General features: G+C 39.2%; 2 protein-coding genes across 6 annotated transcripts in view; one reads left to right on the top strand and one right to left on the bottom strand.

Annotated features, from left to right (window-relative positions):
* Positions 1-610: 610 nt before the first annotated feature.
* On the bottom strand, positions 611-25,844 carry LOC139449882 (GDP-Man:Man(3)GlcNAc(2)-PP-Dol alpha-1,2-mannosyltransferase-like). Of its 3 annotated transcripts, none has more exons than XM_071231457.1 (5): positions 25,672-25,844; positions 5,588-5,702; positions 4,705-4,947; positions 1,755-2,683; positions 611-968 (listed from the first exon to the last, which is right to left on the bottom strand). In XM_071231457.1, exons 2-5 carry the CDS (start codon positions 5,617-5,619, stop codon positions 673-675), a joined length of 1,500 nt encoding a protein of 499 aa, XP_071087558.1. In that variant the 5' UTR covers positions 5,620-5,702; positions 25,672-25,844; the 3' UTR covers positions 611-672. The 3 variants fall into 3 exon arrangements, with proteins under 3 accessions (XP_071087558.1, XP_071087559.1, XP_071087557.1); XM_071231458.1 differs by lacking the exon at positions 25,672-25,844 and adding an exon at positions 5,838-5,854; XM_071231456.1 differs by lacking the exon at positions 25,672-25,844 and having other exon boundaries at positions 5,588-5,830.
* Positions 7,391-26,134, top strand: part of LOC139449881 (copper-transporting ATPase 1-like) — a 54,752-nt gene continuing 36,008 nt past the window's right edge. The window contains exons 1-3 of one of the 3 annotated variants that reach the window (XM_071231451.1): positions 7,391-7,492; positions 8,081-8,100; positions 18,586-18,708. In XM_071231451.1, the coding sequence (XP_071087552.1) occupies positions 8,089-8,100; positions 18,586-18,708 (135 nt within the window). In that variant the 5' untranslated portion in view covers positions 7,391-7,492; positions 8,081-8,088. Of the gene's footprint in view, positions 7,493-8,080; positions 8,101-17,328; positions 17,401-18,585; positions 18,709-26,134 lie in introns of those variants that run through there. The other 2 variants (XM_071231452.1, XM_071231453.1) reach the window with 2 other exon arrangements.

The raw sequence follows: 26,134 nt of genomic DNA, 5'->3' as shown, positions 1-26,134 counted from the left end.
TAGAAAGTGGTCAAACACAACAACTGTTATATTTGTAATAATATTGCTAATCTACACTTGCAAGAACACAAAGTACATGATCTAGAACACCAGTTGTCGGACTTTCATTTTTGTGGAAGCCTTGGCAACTGAGTGGGTTAGATTGGTGACGTTGTGTGCTGGCGATCAGGTGCCTCACTCTGAGAGTGTGGGTGAATATCCCGGATGGGACTCATAACAGTACTAGAATTTGAACTTGATACGAAAGTCTTATCCCAAATATCCCAACATTTGTTGCAGTCTTTGGTTATTTCCCTGACTTATGCTTGTCCCAAGTACCAGAGTGGCATGTGTTCATCCCTGACAAAGAGTTTACAAACAACAGTGAATGTTGGTATACAGTGGTAAACAATTAGATGCAACAGCTTTATTCAAGTGTATGTCAACAAAGCCACAAATAACAGATTCTGATGCTCAACAACACTCATAATGTTCACATCTTCATCAGACTAAACAAAGTTCATACTGTCCTCAGACTAAACAATGTTCACATTGTCATCCAATCAAACATTCATGCTTCACGTGTTAATGAACACGGATGTCTTAACCAAATAAAAACAAAAAAATAAAATGCCTCATCCCTCACATTTTTATAATATTTAGATGAAAATCCATAATTAATTTATTGTAGCCTTATTTTCCACCATTGTCTTCAATGGATTTCAACACCGGATCCACCACAGCAAGGAAAGACTCCTCGAACTGTTCATCAGAGAAGCGGGACACTGACTGTCTAGCCACGCTCCGTAGCCTCAGCCTGTCATCATCAGACATCCTGAACACTGTCGTCATGGCACCAACGTAGGACTCCTCATCATCAGCCAGGAACCCTGTCCGCTCCTCGTTGAATGGAACGACGATGTCCAGCTTCGGCCCACCCGAGTCGTGGGCAATAATGACCGTCCCAGCTGCCATAAGCTCCACGACACCTGTGGTAAGAACACACAGACTGATTATTCTTAATGAAGGAACTTAAGTCACATCTTTCTCCATCAACAAAATATAAAGAATTCACAGATCGGGAACCATAGTGTATATTTTTAGAACGTTTTCATCTTGACAATTATGTCAATTAACAACATTCAGTTATGACAAATCCAAATATTCCTTTGACATGTTTAAGGGATAAATTAAAGAAAAAAAAGTAACACAAAAAAACAAACTTATTCGACCACTGACCCAACAGTTTTGAACAACAAATCATTAAACAAAGCATTTTCATTTTGTCATCTTTGCAGTTTGTAGACAGGCAATATTAGAATGTGTTATTTCTTTCAACCTGTTCCACAGTCACTGACTGATGTCAAATCAATTCTTCATGTATGTTATGAGTCCTTTCCCGACTATTTCTTAATATGCCGGTTCAATGACCAGTGTGTGAGTGACTTCATTTCTGAAGCAGCTGTAGGCAATATTCCACCTAATCTCCAAGGTTACCAAGAAGCAGGACAGGCATGGGATACTGGGGACTTACTTCCATGTAGAATTCCCACAGGGTATTGTCTTACGATCACTAATGACCACAGATGTCATTTCACAGCAATCTAAAGTTCTGGTCAAAATTATGGGAGTTTGATTGTATAAAACACCTAATTTCATAATTTCTACAAGAACATTAAGTTCCTGTGGTTTTATATACCTAAACTAGTAAATTCCTAATTTAGACCCAAGAATTGGGGGTGCTCATCATACTCAAGTGCAATATAACACCTCACCTATACCGAAATGTTCATTCCACATGCTGTGAAGACCAAGCACCGCTGATGCCATGCAGCTCTTCAGCTCCTCGAAGCTGATATTGAGTTTAAAGTCCACAGAGTTCTCCACCCCCAGCTCTCTACACAGTCCCCTCAGTGCCTCCACTCGCTCTGCATCCCCCTCATTCCGACACCCACCCACCAGCACCAGCTTATACATCCCCCGTTCACTACCCACCGTCTCCAGAAACTTAGCAAATGATTTCACCTGCAAGGAATGATTTTTCTCCGGCCTGAACTGTGCTACTGACACCATAGTCCTTTCTTTAGAAACTAAACTCTTTCCTAATGGTATTTTTACAAACTCGGAGACATCACATGAAGGATAGACTATATGTGTTCGATTTCCTGCAGACCACAGCGCCTGAATGTGGTTGAAGGTCCATGTCGAGTTGACCATCACCACGTCGTTCCTCTTCCCAGCAACGCCATACAGATATGCAAATATTTTATAATATATCAGCTTAAAGCTGCTGAGAAATGAACTTCTGGCGATGAAACTTGCATTGTTGAATGACTGAGTCCGGTCTGTCACCTTCTGTAACATATCCGTGGAGATCGTTGGATAATGTACATAACAAGCCACCTTGGAACCACCGAAGTATTTAAACAGTGGCACGGTAAATGCATAGCCCATGCTGTCGATGTACAAGTCAGGTACAAAGTTCATTAACGCCTCCCACCCTAAGTACAAAGAGCCGAGGCTTTGTCCGAGGAGTGTGAAATAAGGATATTTACAAGCTTCCACCCACTGTCGTCTTCTAAGGTACACAAACTCTATAGGTTTGGGTAACACAATGTTAAATCTTTGCCTGGCTCGACCCAGTATTTCTTCTGGTTTGGCATCAATGTCACCAGTGTACACCACACAGCTAACATTAGAGTGTCTGGAAACAAGAAACATATAATGCATCAGTCAATGCTACAAGGCTTTATTAATCATGTTAATGGACCCAACAAGGAACATCTACACATTTGTACGGCTCCAGCTATTTAACCTGTAAGTACAAAACGGCAGAGGAAAACAAATCAATGGTTGACATGGGGAAACAATGTCACACACTGTCTGCTCCATGACAGACAGCAGAACCTATCTTACCAGGAGTGAGTGAGTGAGTATGGTTTTACGCCGCTTTTAGCAATATTCCAGCAATATCACAGCAGGGGACACCAGAAATGGGCTTCACACATTGTACCCATGTCGGTATTCGAACTCGGGTCTTCGGCGTGACGAGTGAACGCTTTAACCACTAGGCTACCTGACCCTATCTTACCAGGAAACCACATCCAATATTACAAGCACTAAAAACATTTGTTTGTTTGTTGTGTAATGCCACACTCAGTAATATTCTAGGTATACGATGATGGCCTTTAAACAACCAAGTCTAGACCAGACAATCCAGTAAATGAAATTGTGAGCAACGACCCACACCATCCATCTTCCTGAGGCAAGGGAGTTAACTGACTATAAGAGTCCAGTTTCCACCCTTGCTGAACTACGCTGGAATTTCCAGGCTCGATCATAGCGCCACCAGTGGCTAATACGAGTTATGTCCCTTCTATGTTCCTCCTAACCAATCAGATTCCATCTCTCATATCACAAATGGGCGGCGCCCAGTCAAAAAGATGTGCTCGATAATCTAGATCTATATTGTAATACAATGGGTCTTAACCCTCGAAGTGCATCAAATCGAGTGAGCACCTTCATTAAAAGCATGAAAGAATTTACAAAATATCTGTCGACGCCAAGCTGGCGGTACACATGCTTCGCAAATCCTGCAGTCGACCGAAATCTGCATGTTGAAATTCCTGTTGTTAACGAACTGGATGTCTAGTTCGTTACATGACTTTGATTGGACTATGCACAGACTCATTAGCCCAGTCAAAATGTAACTCCATAATTACAGCCTAGTTCGGCAAGGGTGGAAACTGGACTTTATAGTCAGTTAACTCCCTTGCCTCGGGAAGATGGCGCCACATGGGTATGATGACATGTTCCAGCCAGGTCAAGAGCCTGACCACCCAAAAACTTTGGTTGCCTTTTACGACCAGCACAAACTGGGGACCTAATCTAACCAGGCATCCTCATGGGGGCTGAGACATTCACTTGTGGCAGACAATGAGTCAGATCGAACAATCATGACAATCTTTTAACTCAATATATCACAATGCTCCAGATGCTTTTTTGTGACACTGACAGGGATAGAAATTAACTAAGAGAGTAGACTAGCCCGAATAGTGATAATATAAAGCAATACGCCCCAAACTGTTTGAAATTCTACCAGCGCTATGGATACCTAAAACATTAACAACACTGGTCAAGGCTAGCTTGAAAGACAAACTTCAATCCCTGCTGATTGAGTATCACTCACATGCGATTACACTCATCACAGAAAATGTAAAAGCTACTTTTGTCTGTGTTCTTTAAATGAGAAATGCACCAAACAGAGCTGGGAAACATGTCACAGATCATAAACATCTGGTTATTAATGATCACAAAGAACTAGTTCGGGGTTGGACTGGGATGTTTTTGGTGCATGTTGCATCTACCCAATACACAACACTCAAGCTCCTAGTCACGGAGCTCTCTGTACTATTGCTGCCACCAGTCAAAGCTCCTCCCTGTGATAGGTGGCTACAACCATGCTTGGAGTTGAACTCAAAACTGACTGACCATTATGTTCACAAAACAAGTGATGACTGTCCATGACATTGATTACTCTTACTCCAGAATTGTTCATCAGTTTTAATTTCTATTTCATTTCAACTATCATGTAATCGGTGGGGAGCTTCGACTGGATGGCAGCTATAGCATAGTGTGTTCCATGAACGGGCTATTGCTGTGAGAAGCTTGTGTTACTGAGAGGGAAGAAGCTTGCACAACACTGGCTAAAGGGAGAAAACTTACTTCTTCTGCAATGCCCTGATGGCCACCCAGAGCACTCGTTCCCCACCACCCCCAGCATTGCAGTATGGGTGGAAGAATCCCACTGTCACCAGTTGTCTCCCTTTGCTGTCCTGTCTCAAGTGTGGCAACAAGGACTTGGCCCTCCATCTGACCCACAATCTAAGAAAGATCAGGACCGCAGTGAAGGAGATGACGAAAAACACCCCCGAGACGACAAGCAAACTGGCACACTGGGATACCAGGCTGGAAAATAAAATCAACAGAAAATTTGCAGATTGCTGGATCAACTGGATTGTCCAGTGTTTAAGATATTTTAAAAACACAACCCTGAACATCTCTTTTAAACTTTCTATATCACAAAAGCTTGTGTCGTGTCGATCAATCCTTCCTAGTTTTGATTAAAATCATAAAAGGAATAGAAAGAAAGTAATTGATCATAAATTGTTTGTTTTTAATCTGTTTTCGGTCACTATAACTCATTACCCTAAGTACTTGCAATGCCTCAATTTCAAAGGAACAATTTTCACTACCTTCAGCAATATGAGCGAAAACTATGAACATTGGGGAAATGTCCGACCAGACGCCCATCTCCATCTTAGGCACAACCCGCTATATAAACAACATCTAAACGATATGTGGCACATAGAATGATTCGTCTTATTAGGTTGGCAAGTTATTCATCTGAATGTTTCGCGTGAAAACAAAAGGTTGGACATCGACACTTGTTGATCAGAAACAGGACAGAGAGCAACTTAATGTGTGACTAATGTATGTTGAATTGTCTTTTCCACTTAATAACAGTGAACTTCCACGATACAGTATGTTAGGACATATATACAACGGAACATCGACACTATAACTCATATTAACATGAATATTGTACCTGACATATTTCTGCATCAAAAGAGAGAGCATTGTTGTGATTTCGTCACTTCATGTTTGCCACGATCTACTTCCGGTTCCTCCAGCTGGGGGGACATGGGGACACCCTCTCAACTCTGAACATATGGATCTATTATGACAAAATATATCATATACATTCATTTCTGAACTAATAATGTAGCCGTGAAGGCAAATATAAACTTAACACATCCTCTCATTTATTAAGAAAAGGGGGAATGGGCAGTTTATACTTTCCCCTTTTCCATTCGGTTCTCAACAGGAAGCGGTTGTGAGACTTAATAAAAGTTCGGACTGCATTACGAAAACGGATTTTATAGGTTTTGTTTAAAGTGAGTTAAAATGTGTTACGTCGGCAATATTTAAACCATATTTTGACAAGCACAAGTTATACATTAAAAATATCTAAAAACCTGTCGACGATGGACAGTTCAATAACTAGAATATCACAACTCTGAATATAAAACTAGCATGCTCTGCTTCTCGAAAGAGGCGACTAACGGGATCGGGTAGTCGAGGTCGCTGACTTGGTTGATGCATGTCATCGGTCCCAATGGCGTGGATCGATGCTCATGATATTAATCACTGGATTGCCTGGCCAAGACTCTATTATTTACAGACCGCCGTCATATAGCTGGAACATTGCTGAGTGCGGCGTAAAACAACAAACCAACCAACCAACCAACAAAATATTATTTAAAAGTTACAGCTATTTCTTCACAGGACAATATAAACAGGCTGTTTAAAACATTGTTGAGTGCGGAAAACAAAACACGCATGTCATGAATTTTATCACTTGTTTAGTCAAATCTTTTAACACGAAAACACATACTATATGGTTGTTACTACATTATGAATTATTTCAGAATCACGAAACTCAAGGACCATAAGATCGCAGAATGTGTCACCGATGTCGAAAGAGCCGTACCGACGGCGTGAGCGGGTGTTCATGCTGTCAACCACTAGTAGGCCTGGTCCAACTTGATTACTAAGGGATTTTTTGTTAGAGTGAGTGAGTAGGGTTTTACGCCGCTTTTAGCAATATTCCAGCAATATCACGGCGGGGGACGCCAGAAATGGGCCACATTGTACCCATGTCGGGAATCGAACCCGGGTCTTCGGCGTGACGAGCGAACGCTTTAACCACTAGGCTACCCGACCGCCCCTTTTTTGTTAGAGCCAGAATATAATTTGTCAGCTTTAAGATTTAATTTTCCGAAAGCTGGATGTAAACATTTTTTCACCTACTGGGCATTATAGATCTCTATGTTTTGTCACACCTAGCATGTACAGTGAACGAAACTTTTCTTTTGACAACTTTAGGAAGTGAAGTCAAGGACAGAATATATCAAATGGTCGGCGCATGTGACAAAATTTCTTTCTTTGCCTTTCCCCAAAGTTTGCAAAGGTAAATTTTAAAGAGAGTCTTAATTTAAGAAATGTTTACACAATTCATTCATTGTTTGTTTTGTGAGATATGTTTGATCAAGTTGTACTGCTGGCACTGGTGACAGTGACCGCGAACACAGGCCAACAACATGGTATTATTTCGTCGAATTCCTTTCAAGTAGAAATGAACTCACATGAGGTCAATGCAAACTTGTGGAACAAATACCACTATAAATACACAACTATGATTAACACATTTATAATTAAATATGTTTATAAAACATCGTCAACGATAATTCCTGATTCCCGACAACCGCTCATTACAATTAGACCGACATTCCATATCCAGAAACTAGCCAATCCAACTTTTCCAAACTCCATCATTTGTAAACATCGGTCTCAGTCTGATTCCGGATTGAAAAGATGTCAATTTTAAGGTTCAGGGCGAACAGAAGTCTTTATACTTAAGTACCTGGATCTACATCCACAACACTAAACGGTAAGTACTAAAACCTGTCTTTCCTATTAAGTAAATACTTTGAGTACTAGTGACTGAAAGAAAAGCTTGATATAGATCTTGCCAAGAAAGTTAAAATTAGTTCAGACGCAGATTCACTGACCATGGCGATACACTGACACTTTACTGATATATAGGCCTACATGTAATGACATTGCAATATTTTAGGACATGTGTAAAATTCTTAAAGTTGTCATTGGGTGGTGTTACATTTAACAGAAAATGATACAAACATTTTTATGTGACGATACCTTTTGATATTTAATCATTTGTTTATATGATAATGTTTCTTAACCGTTAAATCTTTGTCTAATTAATGTTTATACTCTTATCCATGGTTAGATTCAAGTAACATTTTACTGGTAGCCTACCACGTTCTTATTGAAGAGACATGCTGTACTATATAGACTCTTGGATGCAATACACCAATCATATGTGTATTAATTAACTAGCCAGGGGGAGGTTAATAAATTCAGGGAGCCATTACTTGTGTCACAGGCTATAAGGCCAGACGTCCACTTACCTTACATGTACATGGGTTGTGATATATATGTTATTGTATATTTCAAGCTGTCACAATGAAGTATTTGGTAAGTGTATTCTTGGTAATATGATGGGTGTATGTTGATTGTGATTGGTTCTGTTTTAACTGTTTTCATTAAGTGAATTCATGAATGCATTTCTGATTTTGTTTTTGTCTGCTGGTTTGCGTTTTTTATTGTGCCTTCATACAAACTTTATACTTTTGTGTTGGGGGGAGTATAATTGGTTAATAAATCCAATGGTCAAATGAATTGCTTCTAACACATGGATGGGAGCTACTTAATAGTGTTCTCAAATATCAGAATTATGTCTGTTTGTTCAGGTACCATATTAACCATTATAACAAAAATATGACAAAATAGGCGTTTATTAAAACCATAAACAAGTAAAATTTGTTATTGGAGATCAAACTGTATAGAATTACAAACATGGTTTAAAAGCTATGAAAGTTACAAAGGTTTTTCATTATAGTTACTACTAATACTAGGCAGTTATATATCCCTTCTACACTCGGGGATAGAAATTAACCAAGAAAGTCTACTTGCCCAAATAGCCCTTACGATACCTTTAACATTAACTAAGCTGGTTCAGGCTAACGGGCTAGTACTGATTTCTATCCCTGCTACACTGCTGTGTTTTCTGTGAAACAGCTGCGATATACAAAAGAAAATATGGATTGTCATGTTTATTTTTGAGCTTATTGTGGGGCGCTTATAAGGATTACTCACAGAATGGTCCAGAAGTTGTTCATTGGTCAGGGGGCATTTATTATTGGAGCAGGGTGCTTCAAGCTAATATGGTAATTCAGTATTTGTTAACAGATTTGTCTTCCCAATAGGATTTGCAAAAGAATATTGATATTATCTATATATCATTTTCTTTCTGCAAGATATTATCAACAGTTACCATGGTTACAGAGTGATGTTACCAATGTCAGCACAACAGAACCTTACCGCTTGGCTATATCATATATGCTTATATTATATACATTTTGTATTCAGAACTATTTTAAAAAAAGTCAACCTCACAGCTGATGGAGAATCTGATCAGTAATTGTTATGGTCGGGTTGGATAATTGTGAAAAATTAAAGAAAGCTTTTAATAGATTTCACAGCAACATAAATGTCAGTTTAATATACTGAAAAGTGAATTAACAGCTTTTTTGAGTGTTTGAAATTGGCACTAGTTCTACAGAACCAAACGTCCCAGTAGTTATTTATAAGGACTACGGTAGTAGAAATTTTCCATTATTAAGGGTTTTGCTATATGTTATCATTATAGGGACTAATGGACTAAACATGCTAAAACAGTTATTTTCTATCAATGTATTTTTGTGTAAATATGTCATGAATACTGACAACATGAAGAAGTGTTGATGCTCACTGACAAAACCAAGCATGACAAACATGACAAGTGGGGCTATTCGTTATCAATCACTGTGAAACTTATTCTTGGTTGTTCCTTCGTATCCTTGAATAAATGCATGTATGTACATTGTACGTGATATGCCTGTTGCTTGATAATCTCTGCTCTTGGACGCATTGGGTGAATGTACATGATAGAAAGGATTTTTTATAACCATATATTGTCAGAAGTCGTGATTAGATCAACTATATTAAACTAAAATTGTTTAATTCAAGTAGAACCTTTGGTAATTGTTTATTCATGACAAGCATGATTAGACCAGAACAGTTCGCTTTTGTCTAATTGTATGGTTATGAGATTCCAATCACTCTAAAAACAATGAAAAGTTGCTGAAAGTTTAAATCTGAAAAGCGCTGATGAATGCAAACTTAGAAGATTATCACATTGGAGGCGACTAACAGAATTGGGTGGTCAGGCTCGGTGCCTTGGTTGATGCATGTCATTGTGTCCCAATTGCGTGGATCGATGCTCATGATGTCATTCACTGGATTGTCTTGTCAAGACTCGATTATTAAAAGACCGCCCTCATATAGCGGGATTATATTGCTGAGTGCAGCCTTAAACATCAAACAACCAATAGGTGGCGCAAAGTTAAATGGCAAGACAAGCTTAACAAACACTGCGTGCAAGGTAGCATCTTTATGATATTTAGATACCTTTTACATGGACAAACAAAATAATCTGATCTGTTTTTGTTATTTCCTGCTACAAACCACAATTTTTCACACAAAACTATCTCAAAGCAGGAAAATATAATCTGGTCTAAAGATACCTTAGGACTTGGTCCTGTTCCCTGACAGTTTTCAGTTCTTCTCAGACTGACTGTTAAGCAATAGGGACAATAATCTTGACATGCCTCGCATTCGTCACCCTGTAAACATGAGTTAGAAATATCAGATTTTAAGCTGATTGCAAAACATGCTAAATAGGCTATGGCAGTGTTTGTTGTTTAACGGCGCACACAACAATATTCCAGCCATATGACGGTGGTCTGTAAATAATCGAGTCTGGACCAGACAGTCCAGTGATTCATATCATGAGCATTGATCCACGCTATTGGGATTTGATGACATGCATCAACCGGGTCAGTGAGCCTGAACACCTGATCCTGTTAGTCACTTTTTACAACAAGCACTGTCGCTTTTTACGGCAAGCATGGATTGTTGAAAACCTATTCTACCCCGGATCTTCACAGATCTGTAGTGGAACTAAACCTGGTGGAAGAATATTAGCATTAAATAAAATGTTCGAAAATTAAGTAAGAAAGTAAACAGGTCCTTGTCTGAACCCTAATGTTAAAAGTTAAGATTTTAAGGGTCTGTAGATTCAAATACTTAGGACTTACCTGATTCTGAGTCAAGGACACAGTGAGTGAGATAGTTGGGTTTTATGCGTCTTTAAGCCATATTCCAGCAATATCTTGTCAGATGATACCAGAAAATGGCTTAAATATGCCAGTGCCTTGTGGGAATTGAAACAGGGGAACCAGGAACTGTTTTTGTTTGGAACACTGCCTGTTTCATCCTTTGCATGTTGTAGTCTTTCTGTCTAGTTTGCTTGTGTGTTTGCTTGCTTTAGTTAATCAGTGGAGTAGATTATGAACATGGTGAATGTATTTCTATATGCATGTAAATGTCCTTGATTCACATTTATATATATATATATATCGGTTATTGGTATCTGTTAATATGTCCCCGTCCCATTAGATTGTTATGTGAGTTGTGGTAATGTGTGTGTATTATGTAGACAGACAATGGAATGCAGCATGTGCTCTTTGTTATGGTCAGATGCCATATATTGCTGATAATGCATACTGGTATATTGAATTGCATGTAATGATGCATGAATAGAATACCCACGATCAATATTGCAAACATATTTTTAGAATTTCAACTCCTCCATCAGATGGTAGATATTTATCATATTTGTGTACATGAAGTACTGAACAGTATGCAAAGGGACATTTACAAAGATACAACTATTTAAGAATCCTTAAAATATTGATGTCAGTCTACATAACATCGCTTATTAAATTTTGTGTATTATTTGAATAGCAAGTTTTGAATAGTCAGTGCCCTGACAAAACAAAACGTGCAAAAGTTGAAGAATTGTTTGTATTCTGTAATTTATTTAGACTTATATCTGAGACCAATATTCAACCCTAAGTTTGCAGCAGATGTCTATGACATTTCCTATTGATTGGAAATAAAAATTTCCAGTTAGTGGTGACAGAAATATCTTGTCATATGTTGCTGATCACAAGGCCAATGACGAAAAAACGGCTTAAATCCTAAGGTTAACATTATCAGAAGTGAAAACTTTCTCTCTGGTTAAGTGGTTGTGGATAGTTGTTAGTGAAGGGGGACTTCTGTTGAAAATGAAAAGATTTTATGGTGGGATGACAGCTGAAATACAGGATGTATGGCACTGATGTAATAGAGGCAGTATTCTATGAATTATTTAACAATGGCAACTATTGTTTAATATATTTAAAGCTGCATAATAAGATATTAGTTTCAGATGTATTTTTTTATGATTATTGCATTAAATAATTTCAGTTATGATATAATATATTATAGTTGTATATATATCTTAACTGAATCACTGGTAGATCAGGAAGAAAATGTGTGTTAGCGGATTGCTATTTACAGGTTATTTAAGGAGACAATTGTAAATGATCTTGTCTGGGGATGCTTTTTCCCAGATTCCACATCTTCACTGACCAAGTTAGTTATCTCCTGTTCGTTCAACTGTAGCAATCGATGTAGATTTTGATAATGACAACTAGACTGTAATTTTAGAATGCATTTAGAAATGTGGCAACATGTCTTGATTTGTTTCTTTTATTTGTGTAATGTATAGGCAGACAAAAGGCATTGTGTGGAAAACATGCATGCAAAATATCTGTTCAGACTCAATTATTTACTTGCTGTCATCATATAGCTTCACTTTATTGATGAGTGCTGCATTAAACAGCAAACAAACACAAAGTAGTACTAATGATCATCATCAGCATACTACGAATCTCATGTATCCACCCCCCCCCATTGCACCACCTCCTTGTGTAGAGGATGAACTAGTACGCACTTACACCTGATTGTGACCTGCTCCTTAATCACAGTGACCTCCAGTTTAGATGTCAGGTAAACGTGTTTTAAACTAAGTAATCAGGTTATGTTGGAAAGTGAACAGACTCATTTCATGATTATTATTTTTTGGTAAGACACACTTTATTTACCAACCATAACCAATCTTACCAAAGATCATCGGGAAAGTTTTAATGACATTAATATCATGTAGAGTAAGAACCAATCTTGGAATACAGTCTAACCCTGTTGTCTTGAACTTGGATATGCCAAACTCACAGCCAGGACCTGGGGAAATCTTTCTATACTTACCACAACTTGAACCCAGATGTGTCAACTCACAGCCTGGACCTGGGGAAATCTTACTATACTTACCACAACTTGAACCCAGATGTGTCGAACTCACAGCCAGAACCTAGGGAAATCTTACTATACTTACCACTACTTGAACCTGGATACGTTAAACTCATCCAGGACCTGGGGAAATCTTACTATACTTACCACTACTTGAACCCGGATACGTTAAACTCATCCAGGACCTGGGGAAATCTTACTATACTTACCACTATTTGAACCCGGATATGTTAAACTCATCCAGGACCTGGGGAAATCTTGCTATGTTTGCCACTGCTTGAACCCAGATGTGTTGAAATGAGATGTCAAATGTTGCAAACTCCTTGTAAAGTCCCATGAAATAAAAATAAGTTAAAACGTAGAACCCTGAACTGTTGACATGGTTGATAAAGGTTTGTATGTTTGCACATTTGTTTTCTGTTGTCTGATGGCTGGGTCAGACTGTAATAAGGTCAAGTCAGATGTGTCGAACTCCGAGACAACAGTTTTCGACTATATGTATTTTAATGACTAGGTACATATGTTATGACAAGGTATCAGATAAATGTTTTGTATTATGACAGTTGCTACGTGGCTCTGAAAGTTGATATTTTAATGTGTATACATTGTGTACAGCAGACCTAAATATTTGTGAAACATCACTTTTAGATCATACACAGCGAAACCCTTCTAATTGGGGTGTACCACCAAGATAATTGTCAGGTTGAGGGTACATCTGGGTTACAGAATCATGAGTCCATAGTCATGTCAATTTGGATCTTATCAATACTGTGCAGGCCCTGACTGAACTATGCAGGCCCTGACTGATCTGTGCAGGACCCGACTGTACTCTGAAGGCCCTGACAGAACTGTGCAGGCCCTGACAGAACTGTGCAGGCCCTGACTGTACTCTGAAGGCCCTGACTGAACTGTGCAGGCCCTGACTGTACTCTGAAGGCCCTGACTGAACTGTGCAGGCCCTGACTGTACTCTGAAGGCCCTGACTGAACTGTGCAGACCCTGACTGAACTACGCAGACCCTGACCGTACTCTGAAGGCCCTGACTGAACTGTTGGGCCCTGTCTGAACTCTGCAGGTCCTGTCTGAACTCTGCAGGCCCTTGCTTCATGTCACAGTCCAATATGAACAGTAAAAATACTTTCAATAAAATATGTCAAAAATAAAATTCATTAGTATCTACAACCTCAGGTCACAGCACAACACTGTGTCAAAGTTCCACACTGGGTAATGCTCAACACTGTCAAAGTATCACAATGGGGCATAGTTCAACACTGTCAAAGTATCACAATGGGGCATAGTTCAACACTGTCAAAGTATCACAATGGGGCATAGTTCAACACTGTCAAAGTATCACATTGGATCATAGTTCAACACTGTCAAAGTATCACAATGGGGCATAGTTCAACACTGTCAACAAAGTATCACATTGGATCACAGTCCAACACTGTCACAGTTTCACATTGGATCACAGTCCAACACTGTCAAAGTTTCACATTGGATCACAGTTCAACACTGTCAAAGTATCACATTGGATCACAGTCCAACACTGTCAAAGTTTCACATTGGATCACAGTCCAACACTGTCAAAGTTTCACATTGGATCACAGTTCAACACTGTCAAAGTATCACATTGGGTCACAGTTCAAAGTGTGGGTCCAAATTTAACACTAGCTCTTAAACACTGGGTCATAAGACAACTTTTGATTATAGTACAACTTGGGTCAAAGTTCAACATTGGGTCAAGCCACCAAATTGGGGCATAATGTTCAACAATGGATCATCATACAACATTCTCCCTGGTTGTACTGGTTAAATATAGTAGCAGAAAATCATTCTCCTTCATTAACAAGGCTATACAGTAGTGAAGAATGGGATCATAAGTATAATCTATTTAAATCAATTCTCCCATTCAGATTGCTGGAGGAAACTCACTAGTAAAATGTATTTGAGCCATCAATCATATGTCAGCTGTACAGGATGTTGTTGTATTGACATCCTGGTAGTGATGGAAAACAGCTTGAAAGTATCTTCCTGGTGGGAGTGCTTGTGTGCGTGCATGCCGACACATCTCATGGATGTCTGTATTGATATTTTGCCACATCTGATCTGGGCATGCTTGCTTCTAATATAGAATATAGAAATTAGTAGAGACAATTTCTTTTCATGTAAGTATTTCGCCACTGTTGGGACAAGGCGTTGAGACATGTTGTTTCAATTTTGAGGGATAGACGATGATAGTGATGGTTTGTGGGAATTACTAACATGATCATTGATATCATTTGGGGAGCATAAGGTATTAACATGATTAACAATAGGTTACACTTTAAAAGGCTTCTTGCACCATTGTTATGGGCAGACAGTACGAATTCCACATACTGTATTTGATGTAATAAGCACGCTGCTCTAATGTCAGATACGGTGTACACAATGCTGTAAGTAAAGTCTGTGTGTTTGAACATATGCTCTACTTACCAAACAAAACACACAACATTAAAATGGTCATTAATGCTTCAAGAAAGATCTGTGATGGTTTATGTGTTATTAGTACTGTATTACTACATGTAAAATCCTGACAAATTTTTTTGGGGGGCACAGGTGGCCTAGACACCTTAGGCACCACAATCATTGTGCAGAGTTGCATCCCTTGGGCACTCCAGAAACCTTTGATTGTGGGTTTGAATCCTGCTTTACCCTGTTATCACTGATTTGTGTTTCTAGGTTTTTCAGAACCATACCCATGTTCTTGGGTTTCACCAAAGTGGTAAGCGTCTGAGACCGGCATGACTTTGGCATCAAGCTGACATGCCATGATGTAACTGGAATATTATTCAAAGCCGCATTAAACCTAACTCACTTTCTCAATGACAAATCGTTAAGTTATTACAAGAAAAAAAGTGTTATCATACAAGTTTGCCATTGTTTATTATACCATGGTACAGTCAGGATTTGCTATCTCTCATGGCCTACCCATATTGTCCATGAAAAAATATATTAAGAAGTGAAAGCCAAACAGTAACATGGATATCTATTAGGGCTGTGACAAGTCCAAAATTTCTACCCGGGTACCCCCATCCCTATTATCCGACCCTATCCGGGTACCCGCTGTACATGCTGTAGGTCTCATGAGATATTTACAAACTGTCTGATTGGGAAAAGTTTGACCTTAGACCTTACAAAATGTGTTTAAATACACCTATAAACTAATCTGGTTATGCATTCACTGAGGTTGACTGAAAATGTGATCTTTATTCAAACATATAAAAGTCAGAAGTAAAGGGTGCATAGTCAGAAGGAAATGCGAACATTAGTGACTTGTAGTGTAACCATAGAGTTTTAGATAATTTGTGTCATAAAAACAATATATCACGTAACAAACCATGGGTCCAGGAAATCCTGTGGGAATCGCGTCCTACTCTGTGCCCTACCCATCCCAGCCCATGTATCTATTAATCGTGATTGAGTGAGTACAGTTTTACGAGGCTTTTAGCAATATTCCAGCAATATCACAGCGGGGGAACCAGAAATGGGGTTCCCACATGATACCCATGTGGGGAATCGAACCTGGATCTTTGGCTTGATGAGAAAACCCTTTAACCACTATGCTACCCCATCGCCCCTTTATCAAAGTAGTGTATAAAATACTTATATTAATCAATACTTTTAGTTTCTTCCAGCCATTGGTATGTATTAACCCAGTAATGTATATTTTTTTCCATATGTGAATGTTTTAAAGGAGCGTGGTAACAGCTGGATGGGTTTTTTAGATATCAGTTGTCGTAGGCTGTTGTAGTTACCATATTTCCTCTTATAACCCGGGGTAGAATAGGTCTTCAGCAACCCATGCTTGTCGTAAAAGGCTACTACGCATGTCGTAAGAGGTGACTATCAGGATCGGTTGGTCAGGTTCGCTGACTTGTTGATGCATGTCATCTATCCCAATTGAGTGGATCGATGCTCATGATGTCAATCACTGGATTGTCTGGTCCAGACTTGAATATTTACACAGATCGCCATCATATAGCTACCTATCTACACTTAGGCCTACAGGATACATGGGACTTTAAACATTTTTTGTGTGTACAGCCATGTATTCATGTGAATCAACAGAATACTCCTTTGCGGGAGACATCACTGTCAGTGGGTAACCCTCTCCTAACTAAAAACTGGTGTAGCAGATAGGGTAGAGTTTCACTCACGGCAGGCTGTGTGTGAGGCACAACATGTCACAGTGACCTGCATGTTAATGGACTTTCCTACATCAACTCAAACAGGATCTGACAAGGCTATTTTTCACAACAATACAATCCCGAATTATGTGACATGTTTGTGTGTTTATTTCAAAGACAGGGGACGTAACATGCCTTGGAAGGTAGGACATATTTAGTCGGTTCTGTAGATGTGATTGGTAGATAGAATCATTTCAAGGATCCCCTGTGGACAGGGACACACTAGGTCTCCAGTCCCCGTACTATTAATAAGAAGGTAGGACATGTTTAGTAGGTTCTGTAGATGTGATTGGTAGATGGAATCATTTCATGGATCCCCTGTGAGTAGGGACAGACTAGGTCTCCAGTCCCTGTACTAGTCATCTATCCACCTGTACATCAGAATCTTTAACATATGTATAGCGTGTGCTGCGATGTTATTATAGTATATTTTACAATATTTGCTAATACTCTGTTATAACATGAGTGAGTGAGTGAGTGAGTTGTGTTTAACGCCGCTTTTAACAGTATTCCAGATATCATGGCGTGTCAGCTTAATGTGGGAGGAAAGCCCGAAGTGATGCAGGTCTTAGACATTTACCACTTCGGTGAAACCCACGAGCACGGGTATGGTGCTGACAAACCTAGAAACATAATGGGGGTGAAAAGGGGTTCGAACCCACAATCATAGTTTTCTGGCATGCCCAAGGGACGCAACTTGGCACAGGGAATTGCGCTGCCTTAGACGACTGGGTCACCCGTGCCCCCGTTATAACATGAACCAATATATGTAATCTGTCTTTGCTTAAATAATTTTGGAAGGAAAATATTGTCCTCCTGGCCAACAGGCTGTTTTGTTTTTTCTACAGGTCATTGTGACAGTACCTTTGTAGCTGTGCAATGCTGTATAAAGGTTATAGTCTGCACTATTTATACACACAGAATATTTGATAATCAATGTTCAGACAGCATTTAATGACCGTTTGAGTTGATATTTTAAGCTATTGACTGCCTGAACAGGTGAGCTACAGTGCCGTAGTACCATGTTTGGGTCATCCATTGTATATTGTCTCTATGCTGTTAATGATAAATAGTCAGGACAGATTTGACCATCCCAAAAGCCACAATCAGCAAGACAAATAAGAATAACTTAAATCTATGTTTATTTGTCCAAACTGCTCCTTTGATTGGTAGACCGATACAACTAATAAACATGACTAAATTATATGAAATTAATGGAACTATTTTTTTATATATTTGATCAATACATTAAGGTTGTCTCTGGCCCCAAACCTTTCATTAAGATCACTAAAGCTTTCTGAGAAGTAAATACATGTTTCATTTTACTGTAAAAATAGTAAACAGTTTGCACTTCAAACAGTATAAGAATTTAAATGCAAACATCTTTGTGTGGCCTAACACTGCTTGTGTTGCTTGCTGTATGCTGTATTTTATGTTACAGAAAGTGGCCAGTGAGGAAATGGATCGAACCACGGTGGTAACGATAGAAGGCATGACATGCCAGTCATGTGTCAGAAACATTGAAAACAACATTGCCAAGGAGAAGGGGGTGTTGGACATCAAGGTAAGATAGTTTGTTGTATAATGATGTACTTGGCAATATTCCAGCAAAAGGACAATGGCCCGTAGATAACTCGGTCGGAAACAGACAATCCAGTGACTGATATTATGAGCAACGATCTTCATTGGCGCACGATGACATATGCAATGAACCAAGTCACCGAACTTGACTTCACAAGTTGTCTTGTTCGACCCACAATTCAGGTTGCATGGGAAAAAAGGGATTTTAGGAGTTTTATTTGTGCATTCTTCTTCAAACTGATGAATAATGGACAAACGAACGGCAACGCATTTGTTACATTTGTTTGTTTGTTGTTAAATGCTGCACTCAGCAATATTCCAGCTATTTGGCGGCGGTCTGTAAATAAGCGACTCTGGACCAGAGGTTCCAGTGATTGACATCATGAGCATCCAACCAAGTGCAGGGCAGTCGGGTAGCCTAGTGGTTGAAGCGTTTGCTCGACATGCCAAGCACCCGGGTTCGATTCCAGACATGGGTACAATGTGTGAAGCCCATTTCTGGTGTCCCTTGCTGTGATATAGCTGGAATATTGCTAAAAGCAGCATAAAACCATACTCACTCACTCACTTACTCACTCACTCAAACCAAGTGAGCATGTCTGACCACCTAATCCTGTTAGTCACCTCTTACAACAAGCATAGTTCATTTGGAGAGATCATCTCACCACCAATACCCCTAATGGCTGCGATATACTCCAGAATCATAATTCTATTCATAATATGTTAATACCTGTCTGTGTTCACAGCAGGAATGTCAGTGGGTCCTTGTCATAACCCAAATATTGAAAATATACATATAGAGGGGTCCCTGGATTCAAATACAAGTACCACAGGACCTGTTGTTAGGAAGAGAATTACAGAGTTGCCAGTTATCATGCACTGCCAGCCTTCCCCTTACACCGACTGCAGTCCATGTTGTCAGACTGTAACAGTTGGAGATGGAATGTCAACATGAAATTATATAATTTAATCAAGGCATGCTATTATCCGCAAGAACAACTCTGAAACATTTACAAGCCTGAATTGTGATCTATTCCTGCGCCATATCGTCAGTGATATAAGACCATGACAACATGTTCTTTATGACTGTTTGAACCTATTTTATTTATACATATTATTTGAAATGAAACAGGGAGACAAGTGGTCCACTTACAAGTGACCTCAAATAATCATGGCAATGATCTGATGATAAAAGCCGCCAAAGGGAAAATGTGAAACTTTTCTTGACCATGAATGGATTATGAATCAATATTCACCTAATGGAACTAACCCTGGAACATCATCACAAACAATCAAGAAGTTGTTATCCATAAAACGTTGTCCCAACTGAATGAAAAGCAAGACTTTACCAAAGGGAGGTAACTCTTCTGGACATACCTGTATCTGTGTGTGACACCTGTATCTGTGTGACACCTGTATCTGTGTCACACCTGTATCTGTGTCACACCTGTATCTGTGTCACACCTGTATCTGTGTGTGACACCTGTATCTGTGTGTGACACCTGTATCTGTGTGACACCTGTCATGTGTTGTGATGTCATGTGTATATGTGTAGTGTAACTTATCATCCCAAACTGCAGGGCTTCCATGGGAGATATCCTTGGATGAGTTCAAGTGATATATCTCCTTGGAGGTATCGCTACAATGAAATTGCATCAAAATGCTTGCAGACCATAGTGATTTCATCAGTTACAAAAGAAAAATTGAAACATAATTTTGTATTTTTTTCAACCACTACCCAAAGCGTATCAGTAGCGGGAGAATAGCTCGAAGTCGTCAAGCGTATCGAGGCGACGAGCTCTGTCTCGGAATATCCTCGGTCTTGTCATCAAATCATTGTCATCTTCATCATGAAAAATGTCCAGAGCAAAGTATACCGCCATCTTGGATGAGGATAACATAAACTTACGACAGGTATAGGGCTATCTTAGATTTAAGACAAACGTAAGATATCTTAGGGCTACGATAGTTTCGAAAATAGGCTATACGATAGCCTAAGATTTCCTTACGATAACTTTACGATAATTTTAGGGCTAAGATCATTTCGAAAATCTAGGCCCAGGTCCCTACAGTCATGATGTCAGGATGTGGCATACTGCTAACCAAGCACATGGTTTTGCATAGTATGGGGCCATTTTCCTATATATGATTTGGCCTCTTCCACATGCTGGGGTTTTGATTGGATGGGGGCTTGTGTTTGCATTATTGCGTTGAACGATGTTACTGATTTCGCACCATTGTCAGAAAGAAATGCTGTTTCAAGTCACTGTGAATTTGCCCCTGTCCATGTGCTTCCCCAAGTGTGTCATGTGGCATTAGCTCACAATGATTCAGCCATATATACGTCTAACTTACAAGTATATGCTAGACAGAACTACGATCTGTGAAGACTTACAGGTATGCAAGCCTGAAATGTCTACATTGGGTAATTACACACAGTGTTGGAATAATGTTGTATTTCAGAACTTTACATGTGTATTCAGTGTTGAAGTTCAGCATGAAAGTCAAGGGGTCCTTGTCATGGCCCTTGTTAAAAGTAAAGATTTAGGAGGTCTCCAGATTCAAGTACTACAAGAACAAACTGCAGTCACCCACAGGACACCAATCTGATTGTAACAGTGATTTTGTATGTAACTCAACATGTAGGTTATTATGATTTATATTGTGTACATTTTATGCAGATCTACAGCTTATCTGGAGCTTGGTATATCATGTTTGTGTATATACATCGTCCGAGAGATAACAAGACCTTTGTAAACCAGCCTGGGCTATCCCACAGGCTGTGTACCATATTTGCCATAATAAACATCCTGGCTCTTAGACAATAATTATTGACAAAGAGGGGGGACTTATTAAAACCATAAACAACGAAGCTAAATTTTTCAGAGATCAAGCAGTTTTCGGTAATAGTTACTGGCCAAGATACTACCCTTTTATACATGTTACATGCATTTGTTTGTAATAAATCTGTAATATACAATCTCTATACTGTCATGTAAAATTTTGATCTTAGTAGTGGCAGATTGGAGGTAGGTAGAGGTTGGTCAGGGGGTACTTAATATGGTGGATATGGTACATATATCTGTGCTGCCCCAGTTGGTGTCAGATGACAAGTAGTGTTATAGAGGAGACATGGGACCAGACAGTTAGCATTACTTCGTTCACAGATTTGATTTGTGGTATCTTAGTAATTGGGGAAATAAATAAGAAAAAATGTTTCAATTCATTTCTCGGTTTATCAAAATGTTATCAGAACATGTTGTCATAAAACCTGTTTCGTCCACCTTCAGTTTATTGTAGTGTTTGGGCTTTTTGTGGGTTCAACACAACCATTCACATTCAGCAGGGTTGAGAAAATAGATCCATTCAGATTTGATTGTTTTCCACTTTTCACAGTCAGTGTATCTGTAAACTTGATAAGTTAGGGGGAGTTTTTATCTAGACATGTTGAAGTTTGACTCCCTGACCCACACCACTGAGAATATTGAGAGGACTAAAAATATCTAGACCTACATTAGCATTTCCATTTGTGATACAAAATAACGTGTTGTCTAAAGGTGTTGAGTGTGTTTCATTTAGATAGATTCTATGACTGTCTAGGATTGACCGTCGCGCCATTAGTGTCTCTTACGAATTTTGTCCCTTCTCTGTCCCTCCTATTGACCAATCAGATTCCACCACTCATATAGTTTGCATTTGCTTCAAATAAAATGGCATCACCCAATGGAGATGATCTGATTGATAATCAAGATCAGTATTGTAATATGAAGGGTTTAACTTTGCATAGTGCATCAAATCACGGGAGCACCTTGATTAAAAACATGAAAAGATTTGGAAAATATCTGTTGAAGCTCAGTTGATGGTACACATGCTTTGTAGATCCTGCAGTCAACCAAAATCTTCACGTCAGTTAATTTTGTTACACCATTTTGATCATGTTGATTGGACTATGCATAGACTTGTTAGTCCAGCCAAAATGTAAAGCCATAATTCCAGCCTACTTCGGCAAGGGTGGGAACTAGACGTTTACATTCAGTTAACTCCCTTGCCTCAGGAAGATGAACCTATGGTAGCGAGTACACTATATATTATTATGAAAATTGAGTATTGGCTTCTGAAGTCTTTACTATATGGGGTTCATAATACTGGTGTTTGTCTCCCAAGCACTGTTTGTAGTCACACAAACATTTTGAATTGTTCAGAGCAATTTATATTATGACATGTTTATCATGTTTATGACTTGACCTGAAAGGATGATATCTCTTTCACTGAGATTTCTTGCATAAACTTTCCATGTTATACTAAACCAGGATATCATTAACAGATTGCAAAATGCATTTGTCACGTCAGCAGTGACGCAGATGGCTTGGTTATGTGAGAAATGTACATGTCATGTTGAGACTGAGAAGTGTCTGAAGTAGAATATTTCATCTCGTCAAACGTCATGTCTGCGTAACATCATGTTGTGACAGGACAGTGTAGATGCTGTAGATAGGACTGTTGACTGTGTCAGGTGTGAAGATATAGATCTACTTTGTCAGCCCACTCTACAATATCAAAACTTCATAAAGTTGATGAGATTTATGACATACCCTCAGTGGATCTTTGTTAAATACAAAGTGATCGTTCAAGCATGTGTGTCATACCTATTTTATGAAACAAGTGCCAGAATTCTTGTATTTTGGAGTGAAAGCGAGGGAAATACATGAATTCTTACACAGGTTTTGTAAAATCGGTATGACCGACAACCTTGCACATTTACATTGTATTTATGTAAATAATCGCCAGTGAAGCTAATTGTTAATGGGTCAGGATGTACCAATCCAGAGGACAATCTGTACGTCACGATGCAATGCACCAGAGTGATGATGGAATATGGCTCATTGCTCCACAAGTGTCCATTGTTAATCATGAACCTACGGGGGCACGGGTGGCCCAGTCGTCTAAGGTGCCGATATTCGCTGTGCAGAGTTGCGTCCCTTGGGCATGCCAGAAACCTATGATTGTGGGTTCGAATCACGGTTCGCCCCGATTATGTTTCTAGGTTTGTCAGCACCATCATGGCCATACCCGTGCTTGTGGGTTTCACCGAAAACATCTAAAACCTGCATCACTTCGGGCTTTCCTCCCACATTAAGCTGACACGCCGTGATATGACTGGAATACTGTTAAAAGCGGCGTTAAACCCAACTCACTTACTCACTCACTCACTCATGAACCTACAAAAGAGATCGGGATCATTACACACTGCCCCAGTACATTTTATATCATTATCTGACATTTTCAGTCCTATGTTGGGACCATTTACTTTCTTTTGCTGTCATGATAATACATTGTTCTATCATGATGTCATTTCTAGAGGGAGAATACCGCAGGGAGAATACACCACTCGGGGCACAGTATAACCTGATGTAATTACACCAGAAGCAACTTTACTAGGATCAGGCTTCGGACTTTAAATTTTGGGTAAATGGATACTGTCAATCTAAATTGTGCAGTTAATAATAACTGTGAAGTAATCCATTATTTTCATGCTTGATATTGAGCACTTGCCAAACATATGGCAGACAATCCATTCAGGGCTCCCGGTAATAATTCAGCCTTTGAGTATTTCCTCATATGTTATCATTCATCTGGGTATCCTTTACATATTTACTCCCTTGGGTCGAGGCTATAAATCTATAATAACCAATTTTAGATATAATTCTGCATACACTGTTGTTTCAGGTGGCTCTTTGTCCATTATTCATTGAAATAGAGTCCATGTATATGTGATGCCTGCATTCCATCAGTAAATCAGACTGGTGAGGATATACAGACACACAAGCTAGAAATGCTACATTGGGTAATTACACCCATTTCTGGTGTTCTCCAACATGATGTTGCTGGAATATTGTGAAAACCTGTGTAAACCCATCCTCACTCACTCACTCACTCACTCACTTACACCGAATGTAGTTGTACTGTTGATATTCATGATTTTTTTTATCTGTGTTAGTGTTACATCTTTGATAGGCATTTAGAAGTTGGAGTACTAAGTAAAGATAAGAATTTATGGACGAGTGAGTGAGTGAGTGAGTGAGTGAGTGAGTGAGTATGGTTTTACGCCGCATTTAGCAATATTCCAGCACGGCGGGGGACACCAGAAATGGGCTTCACATATTGTACCCATGTCAGGAATCGAACCCGGGTTTTTGGCGACAAGCGAACACTTTAACCACTAGGCTACCCGACCGCCCCACTTATGGATGAACAACCTCTTTCTTACAATTAAGAGCGACGCAACACCTTGTCATAGAACGGATACGCCACCATCGCAAGACCTAGTCCTTCACCCTGGATGCCATCACTAAACATCAAATCTACCTCCAATCAGTCCTTACAGACCAAACCTTCACCAGCCTCAGAAAGATCCAGACCACAATCAAATGTAACCTGGACTCCACCACAAAAAAGACTCTCATAGCCAAGATCAGTAATCTCAAGAAACAAACCTACAGCCATCAACCCACTAGATCATCACTTGCTTGATAACGGTGTTAGAATCTCTTAATTGTAATAAAGAGGTTGTTCATCCATAAATTCTTATCCTTACTGTGTTAGTGTTGGTATATCTTTGAAAATCAAGCAGTGTTCCGAATTAAGCATGAAAGTCAAGGGGTCCCTGTCATAACCCTAAATGTTACATATGAAAGATTTAGGGGCCCTCAAATCAACTGCTGGAGGAGAAATCCTCAAGGACCCCTGGGAGTCCCCTTAATTTAAAACACTGGTATTTGTATGCAAGAAACGCAAAATTAATTGGTTAATTGTTTTAGGTTCAGGATATTTTACACAAGTACACAGCTTATCTGGAACTCTGGACTCAGCGGTGGAGATCAGAAATGTACATACTACATTTCATGCCCACCTGTAAACTATCATCTTAAGTATGTACTGTTCTTACCTGGCCATTACCAGTGGTCTGCTTGTTCAGCTAGCATGTGACTCTCATTGCATCAGCTGTGACAGGGAGGTCTTTCACGGGATCACTAAACATGTTATAGACCCGTGTGCTTGTTTGTGCAGAGATGATATGGACAAACAGTGTCGCCAGTAGCTTCGCTTTGCTGACTTGTCAGTTATGTTCCAGAATATCCAGTTAACCTTTGAGCTGCTATTGGAGGTGGGCTGTGCTCACTGTTTGAGCAGAGAAGCTAACTCATGAGGCTCTTTACCTATTTGTCCAATAGATACAACATGGGATATATCAGAAATAGAAAATACAATCAATTGTTTCTTTAGATTATGTTTGACACTTAATATTCATAAATGATTTTAGATGAACTTTTTAAAGTTTGACGTCAAACTACTTTGAGAAATTAATAATAACATAAAACCTGACATTGACAAATCAAGAGGCAGAATAA

The sequence above is a fragment of the Haliotis cracherodii genome, unplaced genomic scaffold, assembly GCF_022045235.1.
Source record: "Haliotis cracherodii isolate W230 unplaced genomic scaffold, xgHalCrac1.p SCAF_8, whole genome shotgun sequence".
Lineage (NCBI taxonomy): Eukaryota > Metazoa > Mollusca > Gastropoda > Lepetellida > Haliotidae > Haliotis > Haliotis cracherodii.
Note: the sequence above shows the minus strand (reverse complement) of the source record. Positions and strands in the feature narration are given on the sequence as shown.

What these genes read in the sequence shown, in the direction of transcription:
- LOC139449882 (XM_071231457.1), bottom strand. Translation starts at nt 5,619, where the DNA reads ATGCTCTCTCTTTTGATGCAGAAATATGTCAG. An exon ending in ATCAGGGCATTGCAGAAGAA is followed by an intron (nt 2,684 to 4,704) that starts GTAAGTTTTCTC and finishes TCTTGTTTCCAG; the next exon opens with ACACTCTAATGTTAGCTGTG. An exon ending in GAATGAACATTTCGGTATAG is followed by an intron (nt 969 to 1,754) that starts GTGAGGTGTTAT and finishes TTCTTACCACAG; the next exon opens with GTGTCGTGGAGCTTATGGCA.